Source organism: Pleurodeles waltl, chromosome 8 (assembly GCF_031143425.1).
Source record: "Pleurodeles waltl isolate 20211129_DDA chromosome 8, aPleWal1.hap1.20221129, whole genome shotgun sequence".
Taxonomy (NCBI): Eukaryota; Metazoa; Chordata; class Amphibia; order Caudata; family Salamandridae; genus Pleurodeles; species Pleurodeles waltl.
This window is the reverse complement of record NC_090447.1, coordinates 319,242,500-319,266,822: the sequence shown is the minus strand read 5'-3', so window position 1 is coordinate 319,266,822 and position 24,323 is coordinate 319,242,500. Positions and strand designations below refer to the sequence as shown.

The 24,323-nt window shown below is 42.6% G+C and overlaps 1 protein-coding gene across 3 annotated transcripts in view; it reads right to left on the bottom strand.

Annotated features, from left to right (window-relative positions):
* The window catches only part of BLZF1 (basic leucine zipper nuclear factor 1), a 115,497-nt gene that overhangs the window by 39,632 nt on the left and 51,542 nt on the right, over nt 1-24,323 (bottom strand). For all 3 annotated transcript variants that reach the window (XM_069204163.1, XM_069204162.1, XM_069204164.1), the window contains exon 6: nt 20,178-20,397. In XM_069204163.1, coding sequence (XP_069060264.1) covers nt 20,178-20,397 — 220 coding nt within the window. The remainder of the gene's footprint in view (nt 1-20,177; nt 20,398-24,323) is intronic.

Below are 24,323 nucleotides of genomic sequence, written 5' to 3'. Positions count from 1 at the left end.
GCAGCGACTAATGCCACGAACAGATGTACACTGGGTAAGTGACATTTTCCGTTCGATGGCATGTGTAGCTGCAGATACACATGCTGTGCATAGACTAGTAAGCAGTTATCTCCCCAAAAGCGGTGGTTCAGCCTGTAGGAGTTGAAGTAGTTTGAAATAATGTTCTTAGTACAGCTTGACCTACTGTTGCTTGTTGTGCAGTTAACACATCTACACAGTAGTGCTTGGTAAATGTATGAGGCGTAGACCATGTTGCTGCCTTACATATTTTGTTCATTGGAATATTTCCTAGAAAGGCCATGGTAGCACCTTTCTTTCTGGTTGAGTGTGCCTTTGGTGTAATAGGCAGTTGTCTTTTAGCTTTAAGATAGCAGGTTTGAATGCACTTAACTATCCATCTAGCAATGCCTTGTTTTGAAATTGGATTTCCTGTATGAGGTTTTTGAAAGGCAATAAATAGTTGTTTTGTCTTTCGAATTAGTTTTGTTCTGTCAATGTAGTACATTAGTGCTCTTTTGATGTCTAATGTATGTAGTGCTCTTTCAGCTACAGAATCTGGCTGTGGGAAGAACACTGGTAATTCTACCGTTTGATTCAAGTGGAACGGTGAGATTACTTTTGGTAAAAATTTAGGATTTGTCCGTAGAACCACTTTATTTTTGTGTATTTGAATAAATGGTTCTTGAATGGTAAATGCTTGAATTTCACTCACTCTTCTTAGTGATGTGATGGCAATTAAAAATGCAACTTTCCACGTTAAGTATTGCATTTCACAAGAGTGCATGGGCTCAAAAGGTGGAACCATGAGTCGTGTTAAGACAATGTTGAGGTTCCATGAAGGAACTGGTGGTGTCCTTGGTGGTATAATTCTCTTTAGGCCTTCCATAAACGCTTTTATGACTGGTATCCTAAATAATGAAGTTGAGTGCGTAATTTGCAGGTAAGCTGAAATTGCAGTAAGATGTATTTTAATGGAAGAGAAAGCTAGTTTTGATTTTTGCAAATGTAGTAAGTATCCTACTATATCTTTTGCAGATGCGTGTAAAGGTTGAATTTGATTATTATGGCAGTAATAAACAAATCTTTTCCACTTATTTGCATAGCAGTGTCTAGTGGTAGGTTTCCTAGCTTGTCTTATGACCTCCATACATTCTTGTGTGAGGTTTAAGTGTCCGAATTCTAGGAGTTCAGGAGCCAAATTGCTAGATTCAGCGATGCTGGGTTTGGATGTCTGATCTGTTGTTTGTGTTGTGTTAACAGATCTGGTCTGTTTGGTAGTTTGACATGAGGTACTACTGAGAGGTCTAGTAGTGTTGTGTACCAAGGTTGTCTTGCCCATGTTGGTGCTATTAGTATGAGTTTGAGTTTGTTTTGACTCAATTTGTTTACCAGATATGGAAGGAGTGGGAGAGGGGGAAAAGCGTAAGGAAATATCCCTGACCAGCTCATCCATAACGCATTGCCCTGAGACTGATCTTGTGGGTACCTGGATGCGAAGTTTTGGCATTTTGAGTTTTCTTTTGTTGCAAATAGATCTATTTGTGGTGTTCCCCACATTTGGAAGTAATTGTTTAGTATTTGGGGGTGAATCTCCCATTCGTGGATCTGTTGGTGATCCCGAGAGAGATTGTCTGCTAACTGGTTCTGAATTCCTGGAATAAATTGTTCTATTAGGTGAATGTGGTTGTGAATCGCCCAATGCCATATTTTCTGTGTTAGGAGACACAACTGTGTCGAGTGTGTGCCTCCCTGTTTGTTTAGGTAATACATTGTTGTCATGTTGTCTGTTTTGACAAGAATGTGTTTGTGTCTTATTATGGGTTGAAATGCTTTGAGCGCTAGAAATACCGCTAACAGTTCTAGGTGATTTATGTGAAACTGTTTTTGCTGTATGTCCCATTGTCCCTTGGATGCTGTGTTGATTGAGGTGTGCTCCCCACCCTATCATGGAAGCATCTGTTGTTATTACGTATTGTGGCACTGGGTCTTGGAAAGGCCGCCCTTGGTTTAAATTTATACTGTTCCACCATTGAAGCGAGGTGTATGTTTGGCGGTCTATCAACACCAGATCTAGAAGCTGACCCTGTGCTTGTGACCATTGTGATGCTAGGCACTGTTGTAAGGGCCGCATGTGTAACCTTGCGTTCGGGACAATGGCTATGCATGAAGACATCATGCCTAGTAGTTTCATCACCAGTTTGACTTGTATCTTTTGATTTGGATACATGGTCTGTATCACATTGTGAAATGTGTGAACTCTTTGTGGACTTGGAGTGGCAATCCCTTTTGCTGTGTTGATTGTTGCTCCTAAGTATTGCTGTGTTTGACACGGCAGAAGGTGTGACTTTGTGTAATTGATTGAGAAACCTAGTTTGTGGAGGATTTCTATGACATATTTTGTGTGTTGTGAACACTGTCTTAGCGTGTTGGTTTTGATTAACCAATCGTCTAGGTATGGGAACACATGTATTTGCTGCCTTCTGATATGTGCAGCAACTACTGCTAGGCATTTTGTAAAAACTCTTGGTGCAGTTGTTATTCCGAATGGCAACACTTTGAATTGGTAATGTATCCCTTGGAATACAAACCTTAGGTACTTTCTGTGTGAAGGATGTATTGGTATATGGAAATATGCATCCTTTAGGTCTAGTGTTGTCATGTAGTCTTGTTGTTTGAGCAGTGGGATTACGTCTTGTAATGTAACCATGTGAAAGTGATCTGATTTGATGTAGGTATTTAATATTCTGAGATCTAGTATAGGTCTCAGACTTTTGTCTTTTTTGGGTATTAGAAAGTACAGGGAGTAAACTCCTGTGTTTTTTTGTTGTTTTGGTACTAACTCTATTGCTTCTTTTTGTAGCAATGCCTGAACTTCTAGTCCTAGAAGATCTATATGTTGTTTTGACATATTGTGTGTTTTCGTGGGATGTTTGGAGGGAATTTGAGAAATTCTATGCAATAACCATGCTGGATAATTGCTAAGACCCAAAGTGTCTGTTGTTATTTACTCCCAATGTTTGTAAAACTTGGTTAGTTTCCCCCCCACAGGTGTTATGTGTTGGGGATTTGTGACCTTGAAGTCACTGCTTGTTTGGAGGAGTTTTGGGACTTTGGAACTTTCCTCTACTCCTTTGAAATTGTCCCCCTCTATATTGTCCCCGAAAACCTCCCCGCTGATACTGGCTCTGGTAAGTGGGCTTTGTTTGTGAGGTTGTGGCTTCTGTGGTTTGCCCTCGAAACCCCCCTCGAAATTGTGTCTTTCGAAATGTGCCTCTGCTCTGTGGGGAGTAGAGTGCGCCCATGGCTTTGGCCGTGTCAGTGTCTTTCTTAAGTTTTTCGATTGCAGTGTCCACCTCCGGCCCAAACAACTGCTGTCCGTTGAATGGCATATTCAGCACAGCTTGCTGTATCTCTGGTTTAAATCCTGATGTACGCAGCCATGCATGTCTCCTTATTGTTACAGCTGTGTTGACAGTTCTAGCAGCTGTGTCTGCGGCATCCATTGCTGATCGTATCTGATTATTAGAGATACCCTGTCCTTCTTCTACTACTTGCTGCGCTCTTTTTTGGAACTCCTTGGGTAAATGTTCAATAAGGTGTTGCATCTCATCCCAATGGGCCCTATCATATCTGGCTAGCAAAGCTTGGGAATTTGCAATACGCCACTGGTTTGCCGCCTGTGCCGCCACCCTTTTGCCTGCAGCATTGAATTTGCGACTTTCTTTATCTGGAGGTGGTGCATCTCCTGAAGTATGAGAGTTGGCTCTTTTGCGCGCTGCTCCCACTACAACAGAGTCTGGTGTTAGCTGTTGTGTAATGTACACTGGGTCTGTTGGTGGCGGTTTATATTTTTTATCTACTCTTGGAGTAATGGCTCTCCCTTTAACAGGCTCCTCAAACACTTGTTTGGAGTGTTTTAGCATTCCGGGTAGCATAGGAAGACTTTGATATTGGCTGTGTGTGGACGACAGTGTATTAAAAAGAAAGTCGTCTTCAATGGGCTGTGAATGAAGGCTGACATTATGAAATGCAGCTGCTCTTGACACCACCTGTGCGTAGCCTGTACTATCCTCTGGTGGCGATGGTTTAGCTGGATAGCAGTCTGGACTATTGTCTGACACTGGTGCGTCATAAAGGTCCCATGCGTCAGGGTCATCTTGACTCATTCCTGTATGAGTTGGTGATTGCATCATTGGTGGAGTGGCTACCGGTGATGGTTGCGGAGAGTGATGTGGGGATGGTGGCGGTGTTACTTGTTTAGCCACCTTTGCGTGTGGCTGTTTGTCCTTGTCTTGGAAGGCAAGCTTGCGTTTCATTTTGACTGGAGGAAGAGTGCTGATCTTCCCTGTATCTTTTTGAATAAAGAGCCGTCTTTGTGTGTGATCTGGCTCTATTGCCTGTAATTCCTGTCCAAATCTATGTGTCTTCATTTGTGTGGACAGTCCTTGTTCCTCAGTGGAGGAACTTGTTTTCGGTTCCGAGGCTGCATATTTCGGTACCGAAACCTTTTCAGCTGCTTTTTTCGGGTCCGAGGAAACTTTTTTTACTTTCGGCGTCGTGCTCTCTCGGTGCCGACCCGTTTCGGTGCCGCTGTCTCGGTGCCGAATCTTCTCGGAGCCACTATCTCGGCCCGAGATTGCTGTGTGCCGGTATCTCGACCAGAGTCGGATGACTTCGACACCAGCTCGCCCTTTTTCGGTGCCGATGAACGGTCACCTACTTTTCGGGTTAAGCCATGGCCTGTTGGCGGTGGCGTCCCCTGGGCTTTAGCGCTTTTTTCGTGAGTTCTTGGTTTCGACGTCTTACTCACGGTTTTCGGCGTTTCCTCTGGATCGATCTCTTCAGAGTCCAACTCCGGTGTGGAGAATGTTTCTTCCTCCTCCTCGAAACGCTCTAGTCCTGTTGGCGCCGACGCCATTTGCAGTCTTCTTGCTCTTCGGTCCCTGAGTGTCTTCCTGGACCGAAACGCTCGACAGGCCTCACAAGTATCCTCCTTGTGTTCTGGTGACAAACACAAGTTACAGACCAGATGTTGATCTGTATATGGATACTTGTTATGGCATTTTGGACAGAAGCGGAATGGGGTCCGTTCCATCAGCCTTGAAGAGACACGTGGCCGGGCCGACCAGGCCCCGACGGGGATGGAAGAAAACCCCGAAGGGCCACCGGAGCTCTTCTAAATTCGGTGTCGATCTGTTGTAACTAACCTGATACCGAACGCAAACAATACTGACGTTTTTTCCGAGATTCTAACTAACTTTCCGACCCGAAACACGGAGCGAAAAGGAACACGTCCGAACCCGATGGCGGAAAAAAAACAATCTAGGATGGAGTCGACGCCCATGCGCAATGGAGTCGAAATGGGAGGAGTCCCTCGGTCTCGTGACTCGAAAAGACTTCTTCAAAGAAAAACAACTTGTAACACTCCGAGCCCAACACCAGATGGCGGGATGTGCACAGCATGTGTATCTGCAGCTACACATGCCATCGAATATATATATATATATATATATATATATATATATATATATATATATATATATATATATATACATATATATGGAAAATGTCACTTACCCAGTGTACATCTGTTCGTGGCATGAGACGCTGCAGATTCACATGCTGTGCACATCCTGCCATCTAGTGTTGGGCTCGGAGTGTTACAAGTTGTTTTCCTTCGAAGAAGTCTTTGAGTCACGAGATCGAGGGATTCCTCCCTTTTCGGCTCCATTGCGCATGGGCGTCGACTCCATCTTAGATTGTTTTCCCCGCAGAGGGTGAGGTAGGAGTTGTGTATATAGTAATAGTGCCCATGCAATGGAGTAAGTATGTATGTACATAATCTGACTAAAAGTGATATATTTACAAATTTACAAATGTTTAATTTTTTGTCAACTTAAAACGGCTACAGGCTCCCGGGGAGGTGGGAGGGCGCATGTGAATCTGCAGCATCTCATGCCACGAACAGTTGTACACTGGGTAAGTGACATTTTCCGTTCGATGGCATGTGTAGCTGCAGATACACTTGCTGTGCTTAGACTAGTAAGCAGTTATCTCCCCAAAAGCGGTGGTTTAGCCTGTAGGAGTTGAAGTTCTTTGAAATAATGCCCTTAATACTGCTTGTCCTACTGTGGCTTGCTGTGTTGTTAACACATCCACGCAGTAATGCTTGGTAAATGTATGGGGCGTAGACCATGTGGCTGCCTTACAGATTTCAGTCATTGGTAGGTTTCCTAGAAAGGCCATGGTGGCACCCTTATTTCTAGTGGAGTGTGCCTTTGGTGTAATAGGCAGTTCTATTTTTGCTTTTATATAACAGGTTTGAATACATTTAACTATCCATCTGGCAATGCCTTGTTTGGATATTGGATTTCCTGTATGAGGTTTTTGGAAAGCAACAAACAATTGTTTTGCGAATTTGATTGGTTCTATCAATGTAGTACATTAGTGCCCTTTTAATGTCTAATGTATGTAATGCTCTCTCAGCTACAGAATCTGGTTCTGGGAAGAACACTGGGAGTTCCACTGTTTGATTTAAGTGGAACTGTGATATGACTTTAGGTAAGAATTTAGGATTTGTGCGTAGAACTACTTTATGTTTGTGTATCTGTATAAAGGGTTCTTGTATAGTAAAGGCTTGTATTTCACGTACTCTTCTGAGAGATGTGATAGCTATTAGAAAGGCTACTTTCCATGTTAAGTACTGTATCTCACATGAGTGCATGGGTTCAAATGGTGGACCCATGAGTCGTGTTAATACGATGTTGAGGTTCCACGAAGGAACTGGTGGTGTTTTTGGTGGGATAATCCTTTTCAGACCCTCCATAAAGGCTTTTATGACTGGGATTCTGAATAATGAATTAGAATGCATAATTTGCAGATAAGCCGAAATTGCTGTGAGATGTATTTTAATGGATGAAAAAGCTAACTTGGAATTTTGTAAGTGTAGTAGGTAGCTTACGATGTTTTTTGCAGATGCGTGTAATGGTTGGATTTGATTATGATGGCAGTAATAAACAAACCTTTTCCACTTATTTGCGTAGCAATGTCTTGTGGTTGGTTTCCTAGCCTGTTTTATGACCTCCATGCATTCTTGTGTAAGGTCTAGATGCCCGAATTCTAAGATTTCAGGAGCCAAATCTCTCAATTTAGTGATGCTGGATTCGGGTGTCTGATCTGTTGTTTGTGTTGAGTTAACAGATCTGGTCTGTTTGGCAGTTTGATATGAGGCACTACTGACAGGTCTAGTAGTGTTGTGTACCAAGGTTGTCGTGCCCAAGTTGGTGCTATCAGTATTAGTTTAAGTTTGTTTTGACTCAATTTGTTTACTAGATACAGAAGGAGTGGGAGAGGGGGAAAAGCGTATGCAAATATCCCTGACCAACTCATCCATAACGCATTGCCTTGAGTGAGTCTGTGGGTACCTGGATGCGAAGTTTTGGCATTTTGCGTTTTCTTTTGTTGCGAATAGATCTATATGCGGTGTTCCCCATTTTTGGAAGTAAGTTTGTAGTATCTGGGGATGAATTTCCCATTCGTGGATCTGTTGGTGATCCCAAGAGAGATTGTTGGCTAACTGGTTTTGAATTCCTGGTATAAATTGCGCTATTAGGCGAATGTGGTTGTGAATTGCCCAATGCCATATCTTTTGAGCTAAGAGACACAATTGTGTCGAGTGTGTCCCTCCCTGTTTGTTCAGATAATACATTGTTGTCATGTTGTCTGTTTTGACAAGAATGTGTTTGTGGGTTATTAGTGGTTGAAATGCTTTCAATGCTAGAAAGACTGCTAGTAGTTCTAAGTGATTTATATGAAGTTGTTTCTGTTGAGTGTCCCATTGTTCCTGGATGCTGTGTTGGTTGAGGTGTGCTCCCCACCCTACCATTGAAGCATCTGTTGTGATTACGCATTGAGGTACTGGGTCATGGAAAGGCCTCCCTTGGTTTAAATTTATAGTATTCCACCATTGAAGCGAGGTGTATGTTTGGCGGTCTATCAACACTAGATCTTGAAGTTGACCCTGTGCTTGTGACCATTGTGATGCTAGGCACTGTTGTAAGGTCCGCATGTGTAATCTTGCGTTTGGGACAATGGCTATGCATGAGGACATCATGCCTAGTAGTTTCATCACTAATTTTACCTGGAACCTTTGGTTTGGGTGCATGGCCTGTATTACATTTTGGAATGCCTGTACCCTTTGTGGACTTGGAGTGGCAATCCCTTTTTTTGTGTTGATTGTTGCTCCTAAGTACTGTTGTATTTGACACGGCTCTAGGTGTGATTTTTGGTAGTTGAGTGAAAACCCTAGCTTGTGAAGGGTTTCTATAACGTATTTTGTGGGTTGAGAGCACCGTTCTTGCGTATTGGTTTTGATTAACCAATCGTCCAGATACGGGAACACATGCATTTGCTGTCTTCTGATATGGGCTGCCACTACGGCAAGGCATTTTGTAAAGACTCTTGGTGCTGTTGTTATCCCGAAGGGCAACACTTTGAACTGGTAATGTATCCCTTGGATTACAAACGTTAAGTATTTTCTGTGGGAAGGATGTATGGGTATATGGAAATACGCATCCTTGAGGTCTAATGTCATGTAGTCTTGTCGTTTGAGCAAGGGGATTACGTCTTCAAGTGTCACCATGTGAAAGTGATCTGATTTGATATCAAGATTTAGTGTTCTGAGATCTAAGATGGGTCTTAATGAGAAAGTACAGGGAGTAAACACTTGTTCCTTTCTGATGATTGGGTACTAGTTTTATTGCATCTTTTTGCAACAACGCTTGGACCTCCAGCTGTAATAGATCCATATGTTGTTTGGACATGTTGTGTGTTTTGGGTGGCACATTTGGTGGAAAATGTAGGAATTCTATGCAATAACCATGTTGAATAATGGCTAGAACCCACTTGTCTGTTATTTCCTCCCAGTTTTGGTAAAACTCTGTTAGTCTCCCCCCCCCACTGGTGTCATGTGTTGGGGATTTGTGACACTGAAGTCACTGTTTAGTTTGATTGGTCTTGGGACTTTCCCCTATTTTTATGAAACTGTCCACCTCTGTTTTGTCCCCTAAAACTTCCTCTCTGATACTGGCTCTGGTATGTGGGACTGGTTTGTGAGGTTGAGGGTTCTGTGCTTTGTCCCCGAAACCCCCCTCTAAATGGTGTTTTCCAAAATGTGCCTCTGCCCTGTGGGGAGTAGAGCGCGCCCATGGCCTTGGCTGTATCCGTGTCCTTTTTAAGTTTCTCGATAGCAGTGTCCACCTCCGGCCCAAACAACTGCTGTCCGTTAAAAGGCATATTAAGCAACGCCTGTTGAATTTCGGGCTTGAATCCTGAGGTGTGTAGCCATGCATGTCTCCGTATGGTGACCGCTGTATTTACAGTCCTTGCAGCTGTGTCTGCTGCATCCATTGCCGACCGTATCTGGTTATTAGAGATACTTTGGCCCTCTTCCACCACCTGTTGTGCACGCTTTTGGAACTCTTTGGGTAGATGTTCTATGAAGTGTTGCATTTCGTCCCAATGAGCTCTATCATATCTCAATAGCAAGGCCTGTGAATTGGCAATGCGCCATTGGTTGGCTGCTTGTGCCGCAACTCTTTTCCCTGCTGCGTCGAACTTGCGACTTTCCTTGTCGGGTGGTGGTGCATCTCCCGAGGTGTGTGAGTTCGCTCTTTTGCGAGCTGCACCTACTACCACTGAGTCCGGTGTCAATTGCTGCGTGATGTACACAGGGTCTGTTGGGGGAGGTTTGTACTTTTTCTCCACCCTAGGAGTGATGGCCCTGCCTTTCACAGGCTCTTGAAAGACTTGCTTTGCATGTTTCAACATTCCTGGTAACATAGGAATACTCTGGTACTGACTATGTGTGGACAACAGAGTATTAAACAAAAAGTCATCTTCAATTGGTTCTGCGTGCAGGGTAACATTGTGAAATGCGGCTGCTCTGGACACCACCTGTGTGTAAGCAGTACTGTCTTCAGGTGGTGATGGCCTTGCTGGATAACTGTCGGGACTGTTGTCTGATACAGGCACATCATAAAGATCCCATGCATCAGGATCATCTTGGCTCATCCGTGTGTGCGTTGGAGAATGCATCATCGGTGGGGTAGCCATTGGTGATGGTTGTGGTGAGCGATGTGGTGATGGTGGCGGAGTTACTTGTTTTGCCACCTTTGCCTGTGGTTGTTTGTCTTTTTCTTGGAAAGCAAGTTTCCTTTTAATTCGGATTGGAGGGAGAGTTCTGATTTTTCCTGTCTCCTTTTGAATGTGGAGCCTTCTCTGTGTGTAATCTGGCTCCCCTGCTTCTAGCTCCTGTCCGAATTTCTGTCCTTGCATTTGTGAGGACAGGCCGTGTTCCTCAGTGTAGGAACTTGGTTTAGGATTGGAAGCCGGATGTTTCGGCATCGAAACCTTTTCAACCGTCTTTTTCGGCTCCGAAGACACTTTTTTGGCTTTCGGTGTTCTGATATCTAGGTGCCGACTTATTTCGGTGCAGGTATCTCGATGTCGAGATTGCTCTGACCCGGTGTCTCGGGGCGAGTCTGTTCTGTGCCGGTATCTCGACCGGAGTCGGATGACTTCGACACATGCAAGCCCTTTTTCGGTGCCGATGGACGGTCACCTAATTTTCGGGTTAAGCCATGGCCTGTCGGCGGTGGCGTCCCCTGGGCTTTGATGTATTTTCCGTGAGTCTTGGCCAGGGGTGCTTTACTCACGGTTTTCGGCGTCTGTTCGGTTTCGTCCTAGTCCGAGTCAGCAATGGAGAAGGTTTCTTCTTCTTCCAAGTCTTGGTGTCCTGACGGTGCCGACGCCATTTGAAGTCTTCTTGCTCTCTGGTCCCTCAGCGTTTTCCTCGACTGAAACGCTCAACAGGCCTCACAGGTATCCTCTTTGTGTTCAGGAGCCAAACACAAATTACAGACCAAATGCTGATCTGTGTAAGGATACTTGCTGTGGCATTCGGGGCAGAAGCGGAATGGGGTCCGTTCTATTAGCCTTGAAGACGCACGTGGTCGGGCCGACCAGGCCCCGCCGGGGAATTGAAAACCCCAAAGGGCCACCGGAGCTCTTCAAAATTCGGTGTTGATCTGCGTTATCTAACCCGATACCGAACGCAAACAATACCGTCGAATTTTCCGAGATTTAACTAACTTTCCGAACCGAAACACGGAGCGAAGAGGAACACGTCCGAACCAGATGGCGGAAAGAAAACAATCTAAGATGTAGTCGACGCCCAAGCGCAATGGAGCCGAAAGGGTAGGAGTCCCTCGATCTCGTGACTCGAAAAGACTTCTTCGAAGGAAAACAACTTGTAACACTCCAAGCCCAACACTAGATGGCGGGATGTGCACAGCATGTGTATCTGCAGCTACACATGCCATCGAACATATATATATCTATAAATATATATATATATATATATATATATATATATATATATATATATATATATATATATATATATAATAATAATGACAAGCCCTGATACACCTTAAGAGATGCAATGCAGAGAATTAAGGAGGAGGGAATGAAAACTGCTATTTTCCTGGGTGATGCTCACGGTCTGTTAGACGGACTGCTCTGTCAGTGCGAAATAAAATTATTCGCCTTGCTCCTCCAGCTTACAAGCAGGTAATAATGTCTCTCCTAATTAATCAGAGAGGGCAGGCATTGAAAGATGTACTGGAGGCAGTTCGCTAGTTAGAAGAGCTTGGAAATTGGACAAATCCTGAGAGAGTCTTGAGGTCTGAGGATCGCACAGATCGCATCGATAATAACAGAGTATCTAGGCGAGACATGTTTATGGCATTACTGAAGGATGGTGCATAACATGGGGATGCAACGATGGTAAGATTGTACAAGGATGAGAATATTTATAGCAGAGAAGGGTACGGCTCTATCTTGGAAATATACATTGGGACCTGGCCAGTCCTTGTGTGTTTTTCAACACTGACCAAGTACAGCCAGCGCTTGAATTTCACAATGTACTCGAAGGGAAGGGGGATGTTACCGGAACCTTCCTCTCGAATCTGTTTAAGGTATATAAGGTGGGGGAAACTTGGCGCTGAGGCAGAAGGAACTAATTTCTGAGGGTGGACGCCTTGCTTCAGAAAAATCAGAGTTACATTGGGGACGTTTCTCCTGTCTCAGCTGTCCAGGGTTCCACAGCTTGATGTTGGGAAGGACACGGATGATGTTGGTTCGATCCCCATGGTGATGCATTTTTAATTCTTAATTATCTAGCTTTGATATATATATATATATATATATATATATATATGGAAAATGCCACTTACCCAGTGTACATCTGTTTGTGGCATGTTGTGCTGCAGATTCACATGCTATGCATAGGATTCCGACATCTAGTGTTGGGACTGGAGTGTTACAAGTTGTTTTTATTCGAAGAAGTCTTTCAGAGTCACTGGATCGAGTGACTCCTCCTCTTCGGTTCCATTGTGCATGGGCATTGACTACATTGTTTTCCCGCAGAGGGTAAAGGAAGGAGTGAGAGCTTTTTTGTGGTCTAATGGAGCTCTTTCTGCCACAGAGTCTGGCTGTGGGAAGAAGACTGGCAGTTCCACTGTTTGATTAATATGAAATGGTGAGACTACTTTTGGCAGAAATATTGGATTTGTTCTTAGTACCACTTTATGTTCGTGTACTTAGAAGAAAGGTTCTTAAGAGTAAAAGCTTGGATTTCACTCACTCTTCTTAAAGAAGTAATTGCCACTAGGAAGCCAACTTTCCATGTTAGGAATTGAATTTGGCACGAGTGCTTGGGTTCAAAGGGTGGACCCATAAGTCTTGTAAGCACTATATTTAGATTCCAAGATGGAACTGGTGGTGTTCTTGGTGGAATTATGTGTTTTAACCCTTCCATGAAAGCTTTAATGACAGGAACTCTAATTAAAGAGCTGTGTTGAATATTTTCTAAATATGCAGAAATTGCAGTAAGGTGTATTTTTATTGATGAAACCGTAAATTTGATTTATGCAAATGAAGTAAATAACATACAATATCTTGTATTGATGCTGTAAGAGGATCTATATTTTTAGACTGACAGTAATAGACAAATCTTTTCAATTTGTTTGCATAGCACTGCCTAGTAGTGGGTTTTCTTGCTTGTTTACCAACTTCCATACATTCTGATGGGAGTTGTAAACATCCAAATTCTATGACTTCAGGAGCCAAATTGCTAGATTGGGGTTTGGATGTATGATTTGACCTCTGTTTTGTGTTAACAGATCCGGTCTGCGTGGGAGTTTGGATTGTGGTACTACAGATAGATCTAGTAATGTTGTGTACCATGGCTGACGTGCCCATGTTGCTGCTATGATTATCATGTTGAGTGAAGTCTGACGCAACTTGTTGACTAGAAAGGAGTGGGAGAGGGGGAAAAGCGTAAGCAAATATCTCTGACCAATTGATCCATAGAGCATTGCCCTTGAATAGGGGATGTGGGTGCCTGGACGCGAAGTTTTGGCATTTTATGTTTTCGCTTGTTGCGAATAGGTCTATGTTTGGTGTTCCCCACTTTTGAAAGTATTTTTGAAGTACTTGAGGATGAATCTCCCATTCGTGAGTTTGTTGGTGATTTCTGCTGAGGATATCTGCCAGCTGATTGTCTATCCCTGGGATGTACTGCGCTAACAGATGAATTTGGTTGTGGATTGCCCATTTCCAAATTTTTGGGGCTAGAAGGGACAGCTGGGATGAATGTGTCCCTCCCTGTTTGTTGAGATAAAACATGGTTGTCATGTTGTCTGTTTTGATAAGAACATTATTCTGCATGAGAAGAGGTTGAAAGGCTTTGAGGGCCAGAAAAACAGCTAATAACTAAGTGGTTTATGTGTAGCTGTTTCCTTTTTGCAACCCATTGTCCTTGAATATTGGGATTGTTTAGGTGAGGTCCCCAACCAATCACTGATGCATCTGTTGTAATCATTGTCTGAGGCACAGGGTCTTGAAATGACCGCCCTTTGATTAAATTGGTGCAATTCCACCACTGAAGGGACATATATGTTTGGCGTTCTATTAACACTAGATCTTGGAATCGACCGTGTGCCTGTGACCACTGTTGTGCAAGGCACTGTTGTAAGGGCTGCATGTTTAATCTTGCGTGTGGAACAATTGCAATGCAAGATGCCATCATTCCTAGGATTTTCATGACAAATCTTACAGTATATTGTTGATTTGGTTGTATTTGTGGAATTAGATTTTGGAAAGCTTGTATCCTTTGTGTATCTGGATACGCTAGAGCTCGGTGAATATTTAGGATTGCACCCAAATACAGTTGTACTTGTGCTGGTTGAAGGTGTGACTTTTGGTAGTTTATAGAGAAACCTAGTCTGTGTAGGTTTTCTATTACATAACGTGTATGATTTTGACGTTGTGTGCAACTGCTTGATTTTATTAGCCAATCGTCTAGATATGGGAAGACATGTATGTGTCGTCTTCTTAGGTAGGCTGCTATTACTGCTAAGCACTTTGTAAATACTCTTGGAGCTGTTGTTATTCCAAAAGGTAACACTTTGAACTGGTAGTGTTTTCCTTGAACGACAAATCTGAGGTATTTTTTGTGAGCAGGATGGATGGGTATGTGGAAATACGCATCTTTGAGGTCTAAGGCGGTCATAAAATCTTGTTTTTGTAGAAGTGGGATAACATCCTGTAGAGTTACGATGTGAAAATGTTCTGATAGGATGTACAAATGGAGGGGCCTGAGGTCTAATATTGGCCTGAGGGTACCATCTTTTTTGGGAATTAGAAAGTATAGTGAATAAACTCCTGTCCCTAGCTGAGACTGTGGAACTAACTCTATTGCTTGTTTTGTTTGAGTAGTAGAGAGTGGACCTCTTTTTGTAACAGGACTCTATGTTTTGGGGTTAACTTGTGAAACCTTGGTGGAATATTTGGAGGAGTGTTTGTCAATTCTAGGCAATAACCATTGCGGAAACAGTTGTCTGTGGTGATATTTTGCCAATGTGTGTGGAACTGTTGTAGTCTTCCCCCCACAGGAGAGTTGTGGAGTGGAAGGGAGTGAGGGAAGTCACAGTTTTGGCTGTGTTGACGATTGTTTAGAGGTTTAGAATTTACCTCTATGTCTAGAGTATTGTCCTCTGTATGTGCCTCTAATACCACCTCGTTGGTACTGGGTTTGGTAAGTTGGGTTGTTGGGAGGTTGATGCCTCTGACAGTTGTGGTCTGAAACCTCCTCAAAACAGAGTTTTTCTAAATGACGCTCTATATGGTGTAGAATAGAGTGCACCCATTGCTTTGGCTGTGTCTGAGTCTTTTCGTAGTTTTTCTATTGCTGTGTCTACTTCTGGCGCAAAAGGATGTTTTTTTATCAAAGGGCATTTTAACACAGCCTGTTGTATTTCTGGTTTGAAACCAGAGGATCTCAGCCATGCATATCTACGAATAGTGACTGCTGTGTTTACACTCCTTGCAGCGGTATCTGCGGCATCAAGGGCAGATCTTATTTGGTTAATAGTGATAGCTTGCCCCTCTTCTACCACTTGTTGATAACTTTTTAGGTGCTCTTTGCGGAGATGCTGTATTATATCCTGCATCTCGCCCCAATAGGCTCTATCGTAACGAGCTAATAGTGACTGGGAATTTGCTATTCTCCATTGGTTTGCTGCTTGGGACGTGACCCTCTTTCCCGCAGCATCAAATTTTCTGCTTTCCTTATCAGGAGGGGGTGCATCTCCTGAGGACTGAATATTTGCTCTTTTCCTGGCAGCAGTAACCACTACTAAATCAGGTGGCACCTGATGGGAGATGTAATCGGGGTCAGAAGGTGCTGGTTTGTACTTTTTCTCTATTCTAGGTGTTATAATTCTTGCTTTTACAGGCTCGTTAAAATTTTGGTCTGCATGCTTTACCATGCCTCGTAGCATTGGGAGGCATTGGTACCTAGAATGAGTTGAGGATAATGTATTGAATAAAAAAATCTTCCCCTAGTGGTTCTGTGTGCATGGTAACTCCACGATAGGCTGCAGCCCTAGCTATCACCTGATTATATACTGTTGTATCTTCAGGTGGAAATGGTTTAGAAGCGTAGCTGTCTGGGTCGTTGCTTGGGATGGGATCAGGGTCGTAAAGATCCCATGTCTTGTTGTGAGTCAAATCAATGCGTTGGAGAATGCATTGGTGTAGGACTTATCTGAGGAGAGGTAGGTAGGTGTGGAGAATGAGGAGGAGAGGACTGGAGAAGAGGTGTTGGCTTCTCTTTCTGCTTTGGCACTTTAGCTGGGGGCTGCGCAGTGTCCAATCCCTCCTGAAATGCCAGCTTTCTCTTTGTTTTTAAAGGAGGTGCTGTGATGATACTCCCTGTTTCTTTATGGATGTGTATCCTGGACTGTTTTTCATACATAATTTGAAGGATTGGTTCAATCTCTTTTTGAAAGTCTGTGTTCCTCTGTATATCCTGTCTTTTTCGGCTCCGAAATGTGCTGTTTTTTCGGGATCGAAAATGCTGAGGAAGGTCTCGGCTCTGAAACAGTTTCTTATTTTTGACTCCAAAAATTGTTGTCTACTGGAGTCTGAAATGGAGCTTTTTGTTGACTCCGAAGTCTTCGGAGGGGTGGCCTTTTTTAGTGCCACACTCGAGGGTCGGTCACCGACAGTCTTTTTTTCTGGCCGAGCCATGGCCTTCCGGCAGTGGCGTACCAAAGCCCTTCTTGTTCTTATGTGGGGGTGCAGGGGCAGACGTACTCACATGCTGGGCGGCTGTGATGGGTCTGTCTTCTTCGGATTCCTGCTCGGACTCTGTATCTCGGATCGCGACTGCTGTCTGCATTTGTTCTTCCTCTTACGTCAAAATGTTCTCCAGTCTTCTACGCCATTTCCAGCCTTCTTGCTCTTCGGTGCCTCAGAGTCTTTTTCGATCGGAACGATTGACAGGCCTCGCAGATTTCCTCCTAATGGTCTGGGGAAAGGCAGAGGTTGCAAACCAGATGTTGGTCTGTGTATGGGTATTTTGCATGTCACTGAGGGCAGAATCAGAATGGAGTCCGATCCATGAGGCTCTCCACGTAGTCGGCCCGAATAGACCCGAGTTGGGCCCGCATGCCCCGAAGGGCGAACAAAGTTTTTTCCGACGGTACTGCTGTTTCGATGGAAGATGAATAATGCGATCAAGACAATACCAAAGAAAAGAAAGTTTTGTAAAAGTTTTCCAACTCGAAATCTCAGAGCAAGACCAAACACGTCCGAACCCGATGGCGGAAAGAAAACAATCTAACAATGGAGTTGATGCCCATGCGCAATGGAACCGAAGAGGAGGAGTCACTCGATCCCATGACTCTGAAAGACTTCTTCAAAATAAAACAACTTGTAACACTCCGAGCCCAACACTAGATGTCGGAATCCTATGCATAGCATGTGTATCTGCAGCTACACATGCCATCGAACATATACAAATTGTTGATATTTTGCCTTTTTTCTGATTATGAAACTGCTTTGATTATTTTAGTAGGTGTACAGGTTTGGCAGTATTCAAGTTAAATGCTCACTTTAATATTTTTGTATACTTTTGTTTGAGCCTTGGGAAATACCATTAGTCAGACTTAGAGTGCTGCATTCTTTGTATTCTTTAGCCTCACCACTCCCTCTTAGTTTGAAACTAAGCAGAACACCCTTCCCAAGAATTATGTAAAAAAGTATCCAATTTCTCTAACATACAAATATCATCAATCTGACCAATTGTTATGAGCAACAACAAACACAGAATCAAACTACACACAGAGACCCAAACTCTCCATCTTGGTCCTCTTGAGCCCACAACGGCAGTATCAGGTTGCCAACATTTTAGGTTCTTTAATCTATGCCGCTGTATAACTTTTCACTTCTACCCACTTGTACCCACCTTGTGAAAAGTTGCCTCAGTCACCCTACAACTGAAAAAGCTTACACTTACCAAAATTACTTTTCTTACTACTGTCCCATTTCATTACTGCTATTTGTAATGATAACTGGAACAGTGAATTACAAAAGTTAATGAGCTTCCTAAAAATACATTTCTGCCTCCATCCTGCTCAATCTGCATTCCAAAATAGTCTGAGCAGGAAGACTGTTTTGTCTAAAGCAACAAACAACATCCGGCTTATTCTGGACAGCTGATGAGTAGAAGCCCTGATTTTAATAGATCTACTAACTACTTTACATACCACCAACTGGCCGACTATGGCATCACACAAATGGTTATTTCCTTCCTGGAGGTCCCAGCCAATCAGTTTCACTGGTGAACTATAGGTCCCCTGTTGAATTCATTCTTACAGGTGTACCTCAAGGATCAACCCTTAGCCCTACACTCTTTAATTTATAAGTTGCTCCAATAGCCAGACTCATTGACTCTTATGGTTTCAGTTTCTATACACAGTTAATGATGCATAACTCATTTTATGGCTAGACATGAACACTGAGGAATCAGATCCTACATTTTCATCATGTCTTAAGGTGGTAGCACTCTGGATTAACCACAAATCATTGGCGCTAAACGGTGCTAAAAGTGAATGTGTCATTTTTGGCAACCCTGCCGTTTGGGCCAATGAACAGTGGCCAGAAGTTCTTAGAACTTTCACCTCTCCTCTGCACCATGCTAGGAACCTGGGGGATCCTTTGTGACTCCAAACTTTCATATGAAGAATGGACATCAAATCTCTCTAGCAATTCTTTACTAAGTATCATCAGGAAAGTTCTTCCATTTCTTCCTGCCTGTTCTAGGGAACGTCTGGTGCAAGCTTTGATAATTGTTAGATTTGATTACTGTAATGTATTGCTAGTGGGTCTTGCAAAGTATTGACTACATAAGCTGCAAGCTGTAGAAAATGCAGCGGCCCATACAGTTGTAGAATTAAGCAGAGGATCTTCCCTATCCATACAATCATGTAATTTGCACTGATTACGTATTGCAAAAGGAGGCCTATTTAAGGCACTTAATCTCTGCCATAAAGCTATTTACATAACCAGACCAGGAACTTACATGTCGTATTTTTTCTTGCTAGAATACCTCCTGCTTTCTCCCTTTCAATTCATAATTTTTGAAAGTGACTTCCAAATTTAACAAAGTTAGGACTAGAGGGTGCTTTCTGTCTGTTACCACACCTAAAGGCTGGAACATTCTGCCTCTTTCTCTCCGCTCAACCGAATCTTAGCAGATTCCGGAAACAATTAAAAACTCACCTGTTTGCTACTACAATATAAAACTTTTGTTAAGTCGAGCCATCATGTCCTGCATAAATTCAGTATTTTTGCCCACAGCGTCAGGACACTTCTTTATGAGGTATATATATGCTTAACGTCACTTTCATTCATAGGTGTACTTCTTGCCTTTCAGGCATCCATCAAAACAAGGCCCCAAACAGGCGCCATGAATCCCGTTGAATAATGCTTTCACCATAAGCATTATTTTAATACCAGTACCCTTAAAGCATGCACCATCCCCTGCACAAAAGATTTAACTTCACATTTCCAGAAACAGCACTGCTATTCGCCTTACTCTACTACTCCATCCTCCACCTCTTCATATACCTAGGCTCCCTGAAAACATCAATCATGATGCACATGGACAATCCAGCAGTCAGGGTGCATGTTACAAACATCTCTCACACACACACACACAGCTCAACTTTTGGACAAACAAGCTTTCTTGAAGCACGTGGCCTTCTGTATACAAATATACAAGAAGCATGCACTGCTTTTGAACATTTCACAATGTGAACACAATATAGTTCGAGCATGCAGTCTTGATTTCTTCACATCCACTAAAGGAATAAAAGCCCACTCACTGGCACCCTGGTGCTCTGAAGATGAGCCTGTCAATCTCGTACCAGGTCCTGATCTACACTGCACAAATCACCCACAACCAACTATAATAGACTTGAGGCGTCCCTCAGCTTTAAACTAGCCTACCCCACTTGTCCTGTCCTCAACCAAGGGGTCCATCTTAGCTAGCATAAACAACAAATGGCCTGGTAGGGGTGTTGAACAAGAGCTATGCCATCCCCTGAGGGCAGCAAGTGTGAGAGTAGTGGAATATCATGCAACCAAAGTAACTAAGAAAACGTTGTCAAAGCACCATGTGGGGATACATCAGTAGCAGGCATACACTACACAAACACCACTAACATAACAAAAAGAGTTAATATTAGTTCATTCAAGAGTTTTACCTTTTCAGCCATCTTTTCTGCAGGAGTGCTGCAAAATTCAGTTGTACGAGGGGGAACTTTTGCACTGCCGGAGTCAATGCTTCCAAGTAGGCGAGAGTTCACTGCTTTAGCCAGATTATGATTTATCAATGCTAAATCAGAAGTACTGGAAGGTTGAGTGCGAGGACGGTAGGTTTGCTCCCTGCCCCACTGGAGAGAAAGTAACAGCTGTTCCAATAACCTGCGGAAGAACGAACATACCAGTCTGACTGATTGAAAAACAGGCTCTGCTGCGCAATCCGAGCAGTGTAAAATGCACATCCAGTATACAATTAAGTCGTGTTTCCACACATCTTAAGCGATATTACATGTTAGTTCCATGATAATGAAGAAAAAACTAAAATCTGACGTAAGATACTCCTGGGTTAGCCAAAGCAATAGTCATAAAAGGAAAGTCACCCCACATAGGTAAGTCTCTGCTTAATACTGTACCCAGCAGCTAAAGCTACTTATGGGAATTACTCGAAAATATAACATGTTAATTCTTTTTATGTTTCATATAAATTACTTTTTCAACTTTGAATCGATGACTTGCATGAAATTGTATTTTTGAAATGTATTCGGAATCCAAAACCCATTTATAAAACATCCATTTTCAGAACCGCATTTAACATAGCCAGAAATGCGAATCACCATTCCAGATTTATTTGAAGGGGGGGGGGGGGGGAGAGAAAGAGTCGGGGTTAATCCTTTCTTACTTGAACAAGACGTAAAAGGAAAAAGACCAAACCCAAGCCCAGGCGTTGTCCAGATTATACTATGGAAATGCCCTCCTCACTGGCATGCCCTAAATTCATGTCACTCTTCACAAGGTGTCCTTGCATAAAGCAGCACATTTAATTTCAGAACTGGCCGTTTCAACCACATCACACACATTTTATACTCTTTAATTTGACTCCCTTTGGAAGACACATCAACTTACAAACTTGCATGCTTAGTGCTCAAATGTTTAACCGCGGAACATCCCCACCATTTGTCCCAGAAATTAAAAATCTCAGGTGGCTCTCTACAACTCTTCAGTTTCAAAACTATATTTCTCAAAACACTAATGCTCAAAAAGAACTGCACCTTGACAGTCCTTCAGAGGTCTGGGTCAACAGTCTGCAAATCTGACCCATCGACCATCTGCACTAACTACTTTTCTGCAGCGTTCACTCACACCCATCCTTTATTAGATATATATATATATTCCAATTATTGCTGCATCATGTGCTGCGTATCTTCTTGCATTTTGCTCTATTGCTAATGACCTCCATGCTGCTATTATCATTCACATGTTCATGACTGAGTTCAATCACTAGGTGCCCTGTTGCTTAGGGCTTTATATCAGTTATACAGAAACACTAAATATATGGGCTTGTTACTTATCTTATATTTACTAATCCTGCATGTTTTCTTCTGATGCTTGTTGACACTTGTTAATTTATCTGTCCAGAAAATGCAGTAAAGTATTTGAAAGGAAAGCGATAACGGCAGCCTCCAGCTCTATGTTAGGAGCATTTCCCAAAAATTTACATTTCATATTTAGGACATACAAAAATAGAAAAAGACGCTATTGCAGGCCTCCATTCAAAACGGGCTAAGGGGAGAAAAACTTAACATAAGAGGTTCCTTTTAATACCTTTCTTAAACGATTAAATCTTTAACGCGGAGGAAGAACATTAAAAGGTATATAATATTCAAAAGGCAACAAAAACAGGAAGTTGTAACAGGTGCATCGAGGATAGCCTCTTGCACTAGATCGTTCTGAAGCGCAAAAAGGTCCATCCCCTAAATGCAGAGAAACTATGGGAATAAAATTGGTCAGCACTTGTAGTTTTACGCATGGCCGGATTAGGATGAACTGCTTTACTACACAATCGACAACGTAGACGGAGACTGACATTCTCTTCAATACATACAAACATCTGCCGCTGTAAAGCAGTAATGGACATACTGAAACAGAATGATTATCTTAACAAGCACCAGCACACCTTTTCTTAGGTGTGACAAAACTGGGAGAAAGAATGACTAAGCACTGCTGAGTCATGGACGTTGCCCTGTTCCAACCAAAACAAACATTATTTTATTGCTGTATATTCTAAATGTCAGTAAACAAAGCAGCTATTTAAACTACAGCATCATAAAACTGGAACACCTAAAGGCCTCAGAGAGACTGAAGAGAAAGTATGGAAGTCGAAACATGGTTAATGCAGCTTACGAACTTATTGGATACTGGCATCTTTGGTGGTCAGGCAGTGGGTGTTGAATTCGCAGTGCAATCCTTGAAGATGCTCACCCACCTAATTGAAATATACGGTTACGGGTTTGTCTAAATGCTTGGGTTTGAAAGATGGGCCAATCCATCTTAAGACACCCAGGCATTTAGCATGCAGGCCCTATGACCACAGCGAAGTGGATTGGTAAATTTAATGCCAACCAGTGGAGATCGCAGAATTACATGTTTGAGGGAGCAACCTTGCCCAGCATTAACAAGACAGTTGTCTACACAACTTAAGGTCTTTTCATAAGACTTAGTGAAGATCTGCATGATAGATATTCCCACCAACCAGTATCAGGAAGATACCCCTGCAACTTGCTCTAGCTTCCTTTAACTGGAAATATAGGTGTCCGGGTAGTTTAGTAAGCAGTGTAACAACATTTGAAGACTGTTGTACCCTATTTTGAGCATAGCATTTATAGTTAAGACATTACCTTGTGGCGTAAGAGGTGGATAGGAAAGTTGCATTACAGTGCAACAGGTCAGAGTCAAGGCCACACGTAGGATAGGAACACAAAAAGGTAGTAATAATAAGCAAACAGTGTGTCTGTGTTTTGACATTGAGATTTCAGTATTTCGCTGTTTTTTCTCCAGTAGCCCAGTTACTCTGGCTATAGCAGTGGCCTTGAGGCACCTGGATTCAGTCTCAGCCTCTCAGTTATATTATTAGAAACGCACTTGCTTGAGCTTTGCAATGCAGCAGGTGGTCAAATTAAAATGCCTTAGCCCAGTCTCATTTTCTAGATTACATCTTGCAAGCTTGGCCACATCAGCCTTTGCCAAAGAATTTCATTGCTCTCTGTTCTGTGTGAACATACTCCAGCGACTTCACTTTTCAAAGCAGCTCTGCTTGCAGTGTCTCCGACTACATTAACGTTCTTCGTTGTTTCGGACATTGTTTGATCTGATGATGATTGCAAGTGGGCCCCGCCATGATTTCTCTTAAAATAATTTTATTCAGAGCAGGAGAGAAAAGAAAAACACAAAAAGGTGACAGAAGGAAAACGAGAAAGATGGAAAATAGCGACGAACGGATGAAAAAGGTCCTGGAAGAGTGAGATTAAGAGACGGGCAGTGTTTGGTGGTTAATAAAGAGGCATGAGATAGAATCGAGACTATGCAGGCTTTTTATTTGACACCCAGATTTTGGAAAGCACCGGTTGTGGCCTTTTTAACAAAATTATGGGCCCAGCACTTCTTTCACAAATTAAGCACTTGATTATGGCACACGCCAGAAAGTCTCCAACTTCTCATACTGCTCTTTCTTTCAAAAGTTCCCACTTTGTTTGCTTTATTTAGCTGCTGGCAGTGCGCGTCATTCAAGCTGTGGTCTCCAGGCCTCAAAAATCATAAAAAGATTAGTAGACCTGTAAGTCCTAGTGACTAAATCTACTCATTCGAAATGCAATACTCTTGACCCATAAACTGGTCTTAAATGTGTGATCCTGGGAAAATATTTTCATGAGACGTCTTTTTTTCATCACATGAGAATGCCTTTGAATATGTGAGTTTAGCATGTCTGCTGTACAAAAAAACATTTTGTTTCACTTAATAGACTGAACACTTGCTCCATGCATAATACGAATCTATCCTACATACATGGGTACACATGACCCCCTCACTTGCCTCTTACTTCTTTAACCGCATTATCATCAGGACAGGGTCAGGAAAGTTTCTCTATTCACTTTAAAATAAATACACTTTTAATAAATATATTACTAAAGCATGATGTAATATCACACTGTCATTTACAGTCAGCACATTTTCCATAAACATTTCCCATGGACATGCGGTTTTACTGATAAAACTAAACAGCACGCAAATGATAATGTTTAGGAATCTGGCTT